This window comes from Protopterus annectens, chromosome 12.part0 (genome assembly GCF_019279795.1).
Source record: "Protopterus annectens isolate FY-2018-M chromosome 12.part0, PAN1.0, whole genome shotgun sequence".
In the NCBI taxonomy this organism is placed as follows: domain Eukaryota; kingdom Metazoa; phylum Chordata; order Ceratodontiformes; family Protopteridae; genus Protopterus; species Protopterus annectens.
Window position 1 is genome coordinate 12,791,819 of NC_056746.1, and position 16,483 is coordinate 12,808,301.

General features: G+C 40.2%; 1 protein-coding gene across 1 annotated transcript in view; it reads right to left on the reverse strand.

The window, feature by feature from the left end:
- ROGDI (rogdi atypical leucine zipper) overlaps positions 1-15,741 on the reverse strand; it is a 309,957-nt gene extending 294,216 nt beyond the window's left edge. The window contains exon 1 of the mRNA XM_044089055.1: positions 15,660-15,741. Coding sequence (XP_043944990.1) covers positions 15,660-15,695 — 36 coding nt within the window. The 5' untranslated portion in view covers positions 15,696-15,741. The remainder of the gene's footprint in view (positions 1-15,659) is intronic.
- Positions 15,742-16,483: the final 742 nt, after the last annotated feature.

Below are 16,483 nucleotides of genomic sequence, written 5' to 3' on the forward strand. Positions count from 1 at the left end.
ATACTGAATTGTAAAGTGGATGATATTAAAACCAGAATAGGTGGGGGACTATGCCCCCACATACCCCCAACTATATATACTAACTCCAGGATTGCACTATAGGTGGGGGACTATGCCCCCACATACCCCCAACTATATATACTAACTCCAGGATTGCACTACAGTGGGGAAAGGGGCATATACCTTGTTGAAATTTAGCATTGTAAGATTTCAGTATTATGGGTTTCGGTATTTTGAAATTTCAGTCTTATGGCCTCGGTAAAATGAAGTTTTTATCATCTGATAGGGATCCAGATTTTACATACATACATATATATATATATATATATATATATATATATATATATATATATATATATATATATATATATATATATATATATATATAGAGAGAGAGAGAGCTACATACACACACACATATAGATATATATATATATATATATATATATATATATACATATACACACATACATACATACATACATACATACAGAGAGCTACATTTTATATATACATACACATATATATATATATATATATATATAAATATAAATACACATACACTATATATATATATATATATATATATATATATATATATATATATATATATATATATATATATATATATATATATATATATATATATATATATATAATACACACATACACAATATATATATATATAGCTCTATCTATATCGAGAGAGAGCTATACACACACACACACTTATATAAAGTAAAAACCCCCTGTTAAAATGCCAGTTGTTTTGTGATAAAAACATGAGACCACAATAAATCATTTCAAAAAACGTTTCCCACCTTTAATGTGATCTATAACCTGCACAATTCAATTGAAAAACAAGCAAATATGTTAGGGGAAAAATATAAAAAAATAAAAATGTACAATACACTGGTTGTATAAGTGTGTATACCCTTAAAATATTTTGAAGCACCTTTTGATTTAATTACAACATTCAGTCTTCTTGGGTACACACCTGCCATCAATTAAAGAGACTCCAATTAATCCCAAATAAAGTTCAGCTGTCCTAGTAGGATTTTCCTGATATTTACTCAGTTGCCTGCTATAGCAAAAGCCATGGTTCTTAGAGAGCTTACCTTTCAACAGTGCGATCCCTTTGCTTTGTATCAGTCAGGAGAAGGGTGCAAAAACATTTCCACAGCATTTGATACACCATGGAACACAGCGAAGACAGTCATCAAAAAGTGGAGAAAATATGGGACAATAGTGATGTTGCAAAGAACTGGACGCCCCTCCAAAATTGACAAAAAGATAATATGAAAACTGGTCAGGGAGGCTGCCAAGAGACCTACAGCAACACTCAAGGAGATGCAGGAATTTCTGGCAAGTACTGGTTGTGTACTACATGTGACGACAATCTCCCATATCCTCCACATGTCTGGACTATGGGGCAGGATTGCAAGACGGAAGCTTTTTCTTACACAGAAAACATCCAGGCCTAGCTAAAATTTGCAAAATAATACATAGTCTCCCAAAAGCATGTGGGAAAATGTGTTATGGTCTGATGAGACCAAGTTTGAACTTTCTGGTCACAATTCCAAAAGGTACATTTGGCGCAAAAACACTTTGCATCACCATAAGAACACCATCCCCACAGTGAAGCATGATGGTGGCAGCATCATGCTTTGGGGTTGCTTTTCTTCAGCTGGAACTGGGGCTTTATTCAAGGTGGAGGAAATTAGGAACAGTTCCAAATACCAGTCACTTTTGGCCCAAAACCTTTGGGTGTCTGCTAGAAAGCTGAACATGGAGGAATTTCACCTTTCAACATGACAATGACCCCAAGCATACATCTAAATCAACAAAAGAATGGCTTCACCAAAAGAAAATTAAAGTTTGGGAATAGCTCAGCCAGAGCCCAGACCGAAATCAAATAGAAAATCTGTGGGGTGACCTGAAGAGGGCTGTGCACAAGAGATGCCCTCGCAATCTGACAGATTTGGAGTGCTTTTGCAAGGAAGTGTTGGCAAATATTGCCAAGTCAAGATGTGCCATGCTGACAGACTCCTACCAAAGAAGACTGCATGCTGTAATTAAATCAGAAGGTGCTTCAACAAAGTATTAGGTAAAGGTGTGCACACTTATGCAACCAGCTTATTGTACTTTTTTTATTTTTTATATTTTTCCCCCAACAGATTTGTTTATTTTTCAATTGAAATGTACAGGTTATATGTCACATTAAAGGTGGGAAAAGTTTTGAAAGGATTTATTGTGGTCTCTTTATATCACAAAAACCTGATATATAGATATAGATATAGAGATATGCAAGAGGTGGCCATAAGATGAAGGACATTGCGGTCCCTATAATGATGGCTGACCATCTGTAAAAGACAGTTAGTATTTATAATGTCAGGAAAACATTGGGCATGATTACCATTAGAAGTGTAGTCTGATGGATAACTGAAGTCCCCAGTAGAAAGCGGAGTTTAAAGGAAATTTCAGTCTACAGCTAGTTATGAACTGGTAAGTAGTCTTGTTTATGGTGACTGATATCCAGGAGTTAAAATGTGGTGCCCTAAGGAATTTGTCATGAAGTGGTGATATATTTGATAAATACTGATATTTCATTGCTTTGAAACCATGTCTGTATATCTACACATACAAATGTGTAGAAATTACAAGCAAGTCTCAAGTTCAGTCATTTTGATTTATTAAGACTTTGGTGCAGTGTACAACCACATTATTATGCTACAAATTAGAATTTACTAGGTTGGAATGTCCAGCAGACAGACTCTGCCTAAAGAGGTATTATGGGGGCAGTAAAGGCTTTAGCCAGAATTTGAATGTCTTTTATCTGTATGACTCTTCAGAGATGTGTATTGGCCGAGAGCATGTTGCTGTGTGAACTAATGTCTGAAGTTTTAGTCTTTAGCCTGGGAAGGTTAGGCAGTGTTAAGTTGGTTTAGTGGAAGTGCTCTCTGCTGTGTTTGTATGCTGCACTTATTGAATGTGTTCCCCAGTGGGAAGGTATCCTCCAACTTAAGCAAATACTTATACCTCTCACATACTGAACTGGTAGCAAAAGAGGTTTCAGTACCATAAGGCAGTTACTACACTGCCGCAAAATGATTTATCATTAACTCAACTCACAGGCGGTCAAGCCCATCTGTGCGAGTCTCACATTGAAAACATCGGAATACCCAACTTTGCCACCTTCTGGACCAATGGTAACACTTGATCCTGGATCCAGAGCAGTAGGGAGTTGAGGTTCAGCGTTTGTGTTGGGTATACCAGAATTCAGCATTCCAACTTTCGCAGAATGCTTTCAAGCATACAAAGACTCTACTGCCTGGAGTGGAGTACATGTTAGTTGTTGTTGTATCTTTCGGCTTTTCCCGGTTAGGAGTTGCCACAGCGGAACTCCGGTCCGCTAATGATTGGCAGTTGATTTTTATGTACAGAGTTGACAGCCCTGATGCACAACCTTCAACGAAGGTACGCCCATTCACGCATGTCTCCACACATAAGACGCTTTAGCTGAGAATTGAACAGGACAACGTCTCACTGTGAGGCGACAACGCTACCACCACCGCGTTAACTCAGTGGAGTACATGTTAGTAAACCCCTCAAAATACCTGGCACTATCAGGCTGGCTATGGAAGAGACGAAAGCCGAGACAGACTCCATATTGGTTAGATGGTGCAACAAAACAGGATAGATTAATAAGTAACTCTTGGTATAAAAGAGGAATAACGGACTGGACTAGAAAAAAGTGATAATACTATAACATTTCCTGACCTAGAGTAGTCCAAATACAGGCTTTGCTGTATTCTGGACTTCTGGAAAGTTCCTGTGTTGCCCATTTCCTTTCTTGGATAAAGGGAAGCTTCTTTGTTCACCAGTGGCAGTGGGGAGCTTAGAGCAGCCTATCTATCCCTGTAGGAGTGTTCCCAGCACAAGAATCTGGTAGTCTATTGGCCGTTTTGGGCCAATTTCTAGCTCTTTCAAGTCCCCCTGTATAAAACCTGCTTTTGCACGGCTTTGCAAGATTTTGCACATAGCGCAGCGCCGCTTAATTGGGTTTAAACCATTCTCGGCTCCATAAAGTCCGATCTTCACTTTTCCCCTTAGAACTGATCTAGTTCTCATAATAAACACCCTATTCCTACTCTAAAGCCTGGCACTTGCCCACTAAAGCAATTATATAAGTCAGCACTAAAAAATTAAAAGCACTACACCCTCACAAGCTCCCCTTGAGTATCTTGTTCCCCATTGGCCCCTTTTTTCAATTATAAAGGAATTCCCAATACTATTCTAGCATGTCCAAAGGTCAGTTGTCAATCTCCTCTCCGGTCCAGCTGGTGAATCTGGGAATCTTGAGGCAATGTTACAACTGTCTCATGTACACAGACAACCCTCTCCTCCTCCCAACAAATTCCAACACATGTGAGAGATGCAACCATATAGCCAAACTGGAGGCTAAGCTCTCTCAACTCAGTACTGGCGTAACCAGTCAGGAGGGGAAGGAAACCACACTCAATACAATTCCAGTCTCACAGACCTACCACGACAGCAAATCCAACACATAAACACACAAAAACATACTTGGAGGCTCTAAATAAAAATCTGCCTAAGCAGCAGAGACCTCCAAAGCAGACACCTGAGCAACCGCTACCCCAAAACAAAACACATAGCTCACAAAGCCAGTGTGCCAAACAGTCACAGCTCTTAAGGCTAAACACACCTGATACACTAGGTGATTATAGTCAGGCACACTGATCCTGCTCACCAGGCTGAACAAGGAGAAGGTCACGGTGAGCTGCCTGTCGGGTGCTAGGATCCGCCACATAACACAAGCACTCAGGTCACTCCAAGGCAAGTACAAATATGACTCAGTCATTGTCCATGCTGGTGTGAATGACCTGAGACGTACCTCCCTGGACTACACGAAAAGAGACAGAGGAGCTCACTGAGCATGTAGCCCAGGCCGGTATGACCCTGACCTTGAGTAGCATCTTACCCTCACCAAGAATGATGCCACAATATGAAGATAAGATGATCAATTTCAACAATTGGTTTAAGTATAGGTGTCATTCAAAGGGGATCCAATGCCTGTCAGCCTGGGATGACATGCTCGACAAGCCACGATGCTTCGCTAGGGACGGCTTGCACCTGTCACCCCTGGGCTTTCGGATATTGACAAAGGCTCTTGCCACCCCCATAGTGCCTTTTTTAGGCAAGGCTCAAAAGACAAACCCACCTCCGTAGGTATCACAAGGGATAAGAAACTAAGAGTAATGCTACTCAACGCCAGAAGTCTAAACCTCAAGATGCACGCACTCGAAACCCTCCTTAGCATGGAGAACATTGATATCTGTGCAGTAACAGAAACCTGGTTCAAGGCTCCCGAGAGCACCCCAGCCCTACCAGGTTATACCTCATACCATGCTTTTCAGCCCCAAAACTTGGACCGAACCACAAAACGAGGGGGAGTATCAATATTCGTCAAAGATACCCACACCTCCAGGTTGGTGGCACAGCACGAAGCATCAGAGACTATCCATGTGCAACTAACAGTGGGTAAAACTGCCTTCCAGTTTATAGCCTGCTACAGACCACCCTCCCAAACCCAGGAACCCCACTCGGCCTTCCTGAGAACACTGGAAAATATGAAGGTCTCTCCAAACACCATTATATTGGGGGACTTCAACTACCCAAACATAGACTGGTAGCATTACTCTAGCTCAAACACCCTAGCCCAAAGGTTCCTAGAATTTATAAACTCAAATGCTATGGAACAACTTGTTACCACTCCTACAAGAGGGGAAAACATACTGGACCTGATCATCACCAACAATGGGACTATGCTCCAGACCAGAAGTGTATCCCTCACTGGTAAGATCAGACCATAAACTAATCTCACTGGATATTCACATCCTGACCCCACCCCCTGCCCAGAAAACCACAGTGAAAATCTTCTCTAAAGCAAATTTCACACTCCTCAAAACCGAAGTGGAATCCTTCAAAGCCCCCGGGCCTGTGGAAAATACAGCCCAGACCGCAGAATCCTTTATAAACGCATTCTATGAACACCTTCAGGAATGCATGGATCATGCAATCCCAAATAAAACCAAGACCCAATCCTCCTAAGGCAGACGTCCTGTCTGGTGGACCCCAGCCATAAACAAACTATACAATAGGAGGAAGCTACTACATGATGGAGCAAAATCCCAAAAAGGGAAGGCATCTCTGATCAGTATTAGCAAAAAACTACGGGCACTCATAAAATCGTCTAAGGCCAGCTTAGAGAGAAAAATTGCACAAGACACCAAGGATAATCACAAGGCTTTCTTTAGTTATGTCAGGAACCTGGGTGGGAATTCCCAGATCTGCTCAGAATTTGTCCAAAATTACAAAAAATACACCGGACCCACGGACATTGCGCTGAACCTGTCAGCTAGGATGTTGGCAAACACCCCCCTCTTCCCACCAAAAGGGCAAATATCTATCCCAGCAGTGTGCTGCCCCCCCTAACATCTCAGATGCTCAGGTAAGAGCAGCCCTCTCCAAAGCAAAAAAACACAGCATCAATGGGACCAGACGGTGTCCCGGGCTGTGTCCTACATGAACTCCAAGAAGAGCTAAACCCAAACATAAAACTACTGTTCAATCTCAGCCTTACTACAGAATATGTACCCAAAGAGTGGCGTACAGCAACAGTGGTCCCTCTCCACAAATGTGGTGCCTCAACAGATCCTGGAAACTATCGCCCCATAAGCCTGACTAGCTTGGTCTGCAAAGCTATGGAAAGGATCATCATGGACCTTATAAATAAAGATATTGGGGACCTACAGACACTGGATCCTACCCAGTTCGGCTTTGTTAAGGGCAGATCCTGCCTCTTAAACCTGGTTGATTTCTTTGAAACAGTCACCAAGGCCATTGACGCGGGGAAGGTGGTCCACACATACCTGGACCTCGCAAAAGCCTTCGATACAATACCCCACTTGGGCATTATAGATAAGTTCACCAGCTTAAATATAAACCCCTATGTCACTAGATGGGTTGCAAACTGGCTCAAAGACAGAACCCACATGGTTAGAATTGCTGGAGCAATGTCAGACTCCAAACCAATTACAAGTGGTGTTCCACAAGGCTCAGTCCTGGGACTTCTCTTGTTCGGTATACATTTCTCGGAGGTACAGGCCAACACAGAAGGACTGTGGCTGACCAAGTTCGCAGATGACTGCAAACTGGGCACCATAATCGACTCACCAGCTGACACAAGCATCCTCCAAAAGGGCCTCATAGAAACAGACAACTGGTGCCACAGCCATGGCCTCAAGCTAAACGCCAAAAAGTGTATAGTCATCCCCTTTGGCAAAAACAAAGTGCCCACAAATTACCACATAGGTAGTAATCCATTAAGTACGGAAGTAGTAATTGGGGACCCAAGTTGATGGCAATCTCTCATTTGACAACCACGTGGCCAAAGTGGTTAGAAAAACATTTTGTATAGCCCACCTAATCATGAAGGGATTCACATCTATATCTGGGGAAGTCATCGTGCCTCTTTACTCATCCCTCATCAGGCCCATAATTGAGTACAATGCCCCTTTTGGGATGTACCTTACCAGACACCTGCAGCAACTGGAAAGACCCCAAAAATACCTCACCAAGAGGATCAAAGGGCTCAAACAGATGCCATATGCTGCCCGGTTAAAGAAACTCCAGCTCTACTCAGTGGCATACCGCCTGCTCAGAGGCAATCTGTGCCTGACGTATAAAGCCATGTCCAACCCAGAATTAAATGGACCTGCTGCACCTCAGAAAATCCAAATCCCATCGAGCTACGTGCTCAAGAGACTTGAACATCAGCACTGAAATTAGGACATGCTGGGGGGACAGATTCATAACCCAGAGGCTCCCTTCACTCTGGAATAAAATCCCAGTCCAGGTTAGGCAGAGTCCCTCATTGACTCTCAAGAGGAATCTTGATGAGTGGATGGGAGATCGTAGGTTTACCCCGGATATCACTTCTGTGTCACTGTTAGACAGAGGCACAGTATACTAACCTCTAAAAAGGGCATAGCAAAATTAATTTAAAATGGGTGGCGAAAGCCAAACACACTCTGGCTAGGCTTATAAATGCCCTACGGCAGATAGCCTAGTATGAACCTATGAACATAGCTATTGGATACAAAAAACTTGTTCTTTGCTTAATTAGTAAAAGCAATGAGCAACTGGTCAGTCTAACCCAATAGATCTGGGTTCAGTAACTAATAGCTATAGATAATCTAAATGTGTAGTTTCTGGTGCAGTAACTGTAAAGCAAATAGTTTCAATGCAGTACCAATATAGCAGCCAGTCAAGTAATAAATGTACATCACAAAGGTAACCCTATGCTCTCTAGTGTAGAGCTACAGAGAAGTAACCTTAAACACCATAAAAGTAAACTAAATCAGTAACAAGCAGAAATGCACCACCACAAAAGGTCAAAAATGCAATCACTGAGCAAGTTAATTTGCTTTTTTACATATTTAGTATCAGTAACAGGTAACACTGGGACATGCATCAACAGTACAATAATATTTAACTCAATAAACAAAGTCAGCAAAACAAACATGTTAACTTCTACAATGTGCCCAAATGTACAGTCAGCAACAACTTACTGCCCTGTACAAAACCTTGCCAGCACAAGTGGGTTTTTTTTGTTTTTTTTTTTTTTTTTTTTACAGAACCTCAACAGCACACACTAGAGAGAAGTAATTTTAGATGAAATATTTGTGCATGTAAGCAGCAGTGGAATCCAAACAGTAAATGGATTACAAGAAACTGATTTTTATCTTTTGATAACACTTGGCCACAGCAACTTTGATGACAGGTACAAAATGTGAATAACGGCAATGTGTAAATTTATGCTAGTTTACTACAACATGCCAAGTTCACAAAGCTGTGTTATATAATTTACCTGCCTATAGTACAGTGTTCAGATGTGACCACTGTGTTTGTGGTAGAGGAGGAAATTCTGGTGTGAGAAGAAAGTTCTGTGTTTTAAGATACTGATTTTTTCACTGTGGTTTCTTTGCTCTGCACTGTATATTCAATACATAGCTGGCTGCAGACCACTTATTAACAATGGAAAACACCATTTTGGTCAAAGAGGACTTGAAACTAGTTGTGATTTCAGCAGGAAAACCTTTTTTGTAGGTTTTTCTTCATACCATGGCGTGGTGGCCCTAATGTTTACTACACTTGTCACTTAGTTGACTATTAAAATATATAAACTGTATGCTCTTAACTATATGAAACTCCATTTTAACTGCAAATTTGGTTCATGGACTTTAGGCATCATGTGGTGACCATATTTGAGAATGCTTTTGTGGGTGTATTTACAGGGTTTTTTTTTTTCTTTTAAACAATTTATTTCAACATATTTTTGAATACCCAGAGCTCAAATCAGACATTTTCTTGTATTTATAAGTTTCAATACCAGGTCATATCCCAATCACCTGCATTTCTTTGTTCTTTCCACTTTTAAAAACATTTTTATTAATTTTAGCTTATACATTTTAGTAGTGGAATATTTAACATTTTTACATGTCCTATGCATGTATAACTTCATTTTACTTTTAAGATACATACCTTTAATTTTCTTTGCAAACCTTTTTTTTTTCAGTTAAAGGATTGTTGAAGCTTTCTAATTTAACTTGAACCACAGCACTTCCACTTAACTGAAGAATATAGTTGCTACCTCTAAAATATTTTTCTTTCAGTTACAAATTGTGAAGTACTTTTGAAGTATTATAACTAAAAAACTCAGAGCATCCTGTTAAGAATTATTTGAAAACAGCCGATCCAATAATCATCTCTTGTTCAGTCTGCAATCTAATGTTACAGGAGTTAAATGTGTTCTGTACATCTAATGTTTTACACACGCACACACGTCAACTGTCCAGATTTTGCAGAATGTCCAAATTTTTCTTAACTCATTTCTGATCTGTTCCTCATAAAATGTGGATTTGGCAAATCACAGAGTACTGAAGTCGCTAAAGAATGACAGGAATTGAAATGCACGCTAACACAAAACGTTTTATTCTAGCAGCTTTTTATGTTTGTCAGAGCAATATTTAAAACATGCCTTTGTTTTGGGGCCTTTATGCTCCAATTATTGTTTGCTTTGTCCAGAATTCTTCAGTCAAGAGGTTGAGAGGTATGACACATACACACACTTACTACTAGTAGGTGTCAACTTGCACACAGTTGACTCACGGTCCAAATCTAGGCAATCACACACCTTCGAAATCACCAGTAAGGCACTGCCAAGGGTCCAACAGGGCAACCAAAACCTGTTCTCATATCATTTTCCATAAAAGAAATTGAACCTGACAAAACGTGGTGGAGGAATCTCTTGGACCACAAACCTGCATATTTGGACCACAAACCTGCATATTTTAACAGAGTGCTGGTGGTTTTCATCAGAATGGTATCTAAATGGTTTAACATTATGCAAAAGAACTGTTGGAAATAATGACTGCAATATTAAAAACTGAAGGTAATCAGTACACCCACATCCTGTATTAGCTAGTCAGTTTAAATGGATGAGAATACAGCAGTCATGCTGTACAACAGAGGGATACAGACTTACCAAGCCAGACAAACTGTCCTCTCATTTAGGAGAATTGTGACAGAGAAAATTGCTTCTTGATGAAATACTACAGTAAACAGGGATGCTCAGAATGGTGTGAGCAAAGACCTAGACTATCTTCCGCAAGGAATTTAGAGGATCACAAGTGGAGAGACTTGTGCTTTTGAGCACCCAAACTTATTGGACTTTTATTTTATGAAAAGTGACTGCAGCCCTTTCTTGAAGGGTCCATGGACTAGCAGTAACTAAACTACTGTCAGACAAATGGTAGAGGTTTTTAATTAATTTGTTTCATTTATTTTTTGATAAAACGTGAACAGTTTTATAAAACTCTGGGCTTTAGTGCTTCTACATGCCACTATATGTATATATTATTTCAGCCTGTTTCACTTTCTCCATGATTGAGTAGTCAGAGTTGATATAAACAAGCAACAGGAGTGGGAATGACATCTGCCATATGGACTGTACGGGGGTGGGGGCTTGCTTCTCTTCAAAGGTGCTTCATATGAAGGATTCCCTACCATGTTAGTAAATGCTCCTGATCAAAGGAGGAGTCAACAGCACTGTATAAAAGTCTGCAAATGGCAGCTGACCAAATAGGACAGAAATATGTTCATGGAGAGGCATTTATTGCAAAACACCATTTTCTTCTACAGAATTTTTAAGAGATCGATACCGGTACCAAAGGTGGTTAAAGCAATACTGTAGTCAGGCATGGAGACAAGAGTATATACCCCCATGCAATGTTAAGTGCATCTACACTAACAAAATTATTTACATACAAGCTCATCTATGAATGAATACTTAATTCTCTACTCTAACTTATCAATATGTGTTGGGAAGGAGAAAGCTGAACCCATCTCCAACCTAATGCATCTAAAAAGGCAGCGTCCCACTTGTTCCTAGAAAAATTGGCATGACTTTTTTGTGAAGGCTACCAAAAACAAAACTTTATTATTACAAAGTTTAGCAGTCAGAGAAATCAGGTTGAACATGAGATATTTAGGTGCAGTGCATTTAAAAATACATATCAGAGAATCCCAGTACTGGTGACACAGGACATTCATGCAAGAACCTTCCGTCATTTTTCTAAGTAGTTGCATGATCACCTTACAGGGTCTCTCTCTCTCATTTTTCCATCTCCAATAGTAGCATCACCATGCCAAATGTTTTAGATCAAATCTACCAACACTGTAATGGCTAAAAATATATTTTTTTTCTGCAGACTGTGTTGGTAAAAAAATAAAAAGGGTAGTTTGAATAATTTGGCTACATTGAAACTTGCAGTACTCACCATGCAATGAGCCAAGAAAATCGGGATTCAAGGAAAGTAGGATACAAACTATCAAAACATATATATGGAATGGATAACTGATTTGTGCAAATATCCAATTTCCAGCAGCTTTCATCCAGAGATGATCGCCATCAGGAGGCTTTTTTTTTTTTTTTTTTTTTAACAAAAGCATTTTAGTTTAGACCTCGATTCAAGAGCCAATTAAAAAAAATAGTATTAATGCAGCTGCCTAGCTAAAGGGTAGGTCACAACACAGCACCCTCCAAACAAGAAAGTTCTAACACTAGACCACCTCTCCCCCTCCCACTTATTTTAAAACTAAAGACGATATGAATAACACCAAACTGCTCTTACATAACTCGAGTCAACCCTGTTCTTTGCAATTGGGTGCCTACTAAGCTTCAGATAACATACAACATGCATTCTTCTATGTGATTATCAAACCTACTCTAACTAGATCTTAACTCACCTTCCAGTTTAACTTTCTTTCATCCACCTTTTCTCATTCCTCTTCAGTTTAGGCCTCTTATGGACGACTGATCTACTACAGTACTTTATGTAAATACGTACATATGCTATGCTTGCTTTTGAATTGTTGTTACCTTTGAATATTCCCCACTCTGCAAATGTTTCACAAAATAACTTTTGCACGTGTATGCTTCTGCATTATTGTGCATGTAACCCGGGCAGAGTCCAAAATTAGTCATTACAGATTCATAAGACGATACTAGGCTATTGGCCCACAAGTTTTATAAGTCTATCCAAGAATTTCATCCATGTTCCCACAAAGTCAGCACCTGTTTCCCCTGTCCAGCAGGGGCACAGGTAGGATGCCAGTGGTGTATTTTCTGTTTCCAATCTAGTCATCCAGGTTCCTCTTAAAGAGAGCTAGTGAGGTGCTCTGCTTGACATGGAGAGGGAGTCTATTCCACAGATGGGGGAGTCTTTGGGACACAAATCTATCCCGCCAACAAGTTCTATTAATGTCACAGACCAGGTTGAGGCCTTGTGTGTGGGCTGCACAAGTGGAGTTTGTCTTGCAGATATGCTGCAACTCCATCAAGACTGGGTCTGAGACAGCCTTGTATGCCAGACACAGGTCACATCTGACCAGTCTGCATGAGACGTAGTAGAGGGACAGGGCTTTTAGCCTATCTTTATAGGATAGGTGTTGAGACCCTAGATTTCCCTGGTCAGGAATTTTTATGGTCTCTCAAGCTGTTGCATGTGATAGACAAGGCACATGCAGAAGGGGGTATTGTGCTCAATAGTGGGTCTGATAAGGGAAGAGTACAGGGTTATGACCTCCTTATTCCTGGATGAAATACCCTTGCGTGTGAGGTGGGCCATGTAGAAACACTTCCATACAACTGTGGCAACGTGGTGATCAAAAGTCAGGTTGCTATCAAACTCTGTGCAGAGTACCCCATGACTGACTGCATGCTTAGTACGTTGTTATTAATGTGATAATTAGTGGGGATGCCATTTTCCCCAGAGGGGATAATGATGCATCTCTTAGCATTCAGTTTGAGGCCATACGTCTGGCACCAGTCATTAGTTTGGATAAGGCCCTCTTGCAGGATGTTCACATCAGAAGGGGAATTTAAGACCGCGCCCAGCTTACAGTCACCTGCAAGCTTATTCAGCCACAGACCATTGGCTTTGGCTTGTACATCAGAAAAAGTATATCCCAAACAGTACAGGCCCCAAGACAGATCCTTGGGGTACACAACTCGTTATGGGTCTACTACTAGAAGCTGCTTCCCCTATTTTGAAGGAGTTGTTTACATCAGCGAGCCAGTTAGCTACCCATCTGGTAACATATGGGTTGATGCATATCTGACAGATTATGCCTGAGTGGGGAATTGTGTCAAAGGCTTTGGCTAGGTCAAGGTAAGCAGTGTGCACCATCTTCCCCTCGCCCATGGCTTCGTTTGATCAGTGCTCTAGCCCAGTAAACAAAAATAATTAATACAATTCCTCTAATAGTTGTATAAAACAATTGTTCTGCATTCTAGCCATCTTAATAGTATGTGACAATAGAAAAAGCTTAAATTCCACAAGAATGAGCTTTTAATATAGCAAAAAGTGAAGTTCATATCTACGGAAATTGTTAAGGATAAGGGCCGTCTTGCAAAGTCTCACACTTCCTTAAACATTCCAGTTTGGACATTGGCATTTAAAAAAAAAAAAAAAACAGCAACTCAAAAGAAAGCATTAACAGCCATTTTTTCCGCATTCACCATACACCCTGCACAGAGCTGTAGTGATATTTTCCACCTAGACAACGGTTTAAATACCAAAATAGCATCTTCTTGATATAACATGGATGAAAATCACTTTACTACTGCTCTGCACACTACTACTGGGTCAGTTCATTTTTCCGTGTTACAGTTTTACTACAGTAATAAAACTGCCTTTCGCCACTTTTAATACTTACAATGTATATTTCATATACTGCTATCCACTGCAGGGTCCACCCTTTCTGGTGAACATGCACCTCTGCCTCAGAGCAGATGCTGTGGCATCATACAGAAAACTCAGAACAGTTAGTGTGACAAGGACTTTTTTCTTTTTCTATTGCTGCACCATTCCAATCTTTAAGGCAGACTAGCAAAGGACTCAGATGTCAAAGTTTACAAGTTAACAGACAAAAGTCCCAAATGAGACAACAATCTCATTCACTAACAATCCTGCATTTCCCCACATTTGTCTACAGCTGCAAACATATACGATGCTGCACCAGTCAAGCCTCAGTTTTGAATTAGGGTTGCCACCTTTTCAAATGCCCAAAGTGGGACACTTTTGGTACAAATGTCAGATTTTGCAGGGCAAAACATACCCACATCCAGTATAAAGGACAGAACTTCACTTTTTTGCCTAAATAAAAGCTTATCCTTATAGCCTTTTAGTTACATATTCTGTTTCTTATAACATTTAGGTGTTTCAGATGCAGAATAACTGTTTTATGCAACTACTACATAAAATACTGGAAATAATTTTGTCCTAAAAATCTCAGGACATTTGCCATTTTTTCAATTTTTTTGCAGGACACACCTGCCCAAAGAGGGACTGTCCTTCACAAAGTGGGACAGGTGGTAACCCTAGTTTTGAATACTTTAATATAATCTACATATTTCATCAACATGTTTAAACCTACAATTCTGAATGACTTATACACATACAAACTACTATTACTGTAAAAACTTAAATCATTTAAATCTTAAACGTGGTTCACACAGCCTCCAAAACAATTCTACCTTCTGCAACACAGCTGTCCTGTATGCATTCCCGTGCACACTCTTACTAACCAGGTCAAATGCATGCATTTTATTCAGTATTCCCCTAGGTTACCGCAACTGAAATCACAATGAAAGCAGTAACCCCCAACACACACATAAATAAAAGGAAATTAAAGTCACAAGACTCTCTCTTTGCGCTCATGTCATGTCTGCTGCATCAAACCTTAGCTACAAGATTCCAGATCATTCATGACACTGCTCCGTGTCCTCAGTTTTCCACAAATTTGTACATGCCTCCTCTTTTCCCTGTGCCCACAGCAAATCATCTTACCCCTTCACCTCTCAGCTGTTACCTCCGATTGCTATCCTCCCTCTCGTTTTACCCCCACAAAACTCCTCTTCGGACCTTTTCTTATTAGCTTATACGTATCACAAAGGGTTATTTGTTATCCTCAAACCACCCAGCCGAATATACCGGTCACAGAACTCTCACCAGAACTGCCCGCTCTGTCTGGTTCGCAGCTGCCATCCTCGATAACAACCGCTCCAGCACGCACCACTCTTAGGTATTAAAAGCTACCCTCGCCAACTCTCGTCTATAAACAGGCATGCTCCGCCCACTGCAGTGCTTACAAGGACGTTGAGTACCTCCCTTTCCGTTCCATGGGGCGGAGTGTGTCCGGGTGGGGGAAAATTCCTAGCTGCTGTACATTATGGCTGTGAAACTCGGTTTGAATACAGTGTGCACGCATTTAAAAACTTTTTATTCAAAGAATCCGAATATTCATTACCATTTAATGCAAATATATTATTATAGTTTCTAGCTTTTATTTTTTGCTTTTAATTTAGACTTAACCCTGGTCTTTTAGATACGTGTATTTTTTTATTAACTATCATTTATGAATTTGCACAGCAGACTGAACAAAATAAGTTTATATATATATATATATATGTGTGTGTGTGTGTGTGTGTGTGTGTGTGTGTGTGTGTGTGTGTAAACACATTTTTCAAAGTGAGCAAGAATGGCAATCATACACATTACCATAAAACAGGTGCATTTAAAACTGTTCAGCTCTGGTTGCTATCATCCCTCCCACCAGTAAAACTTGTTCTTAGCAACAAACATTTGTGTAGTTGCATTATGGGTCACATAGCTCTGAAAAGAATCGGGGACAAATCCAGGAATAATCAGAATCACTTTTTAAAATATAGGTAACTAACTTCAGACGCTGATAGAATAAGAGAATGTGAATTAATACACACCTTTTTGAAGTAAAGTAAGACAATAGTTATTGTCATTATCTGTCTGTAAATTCA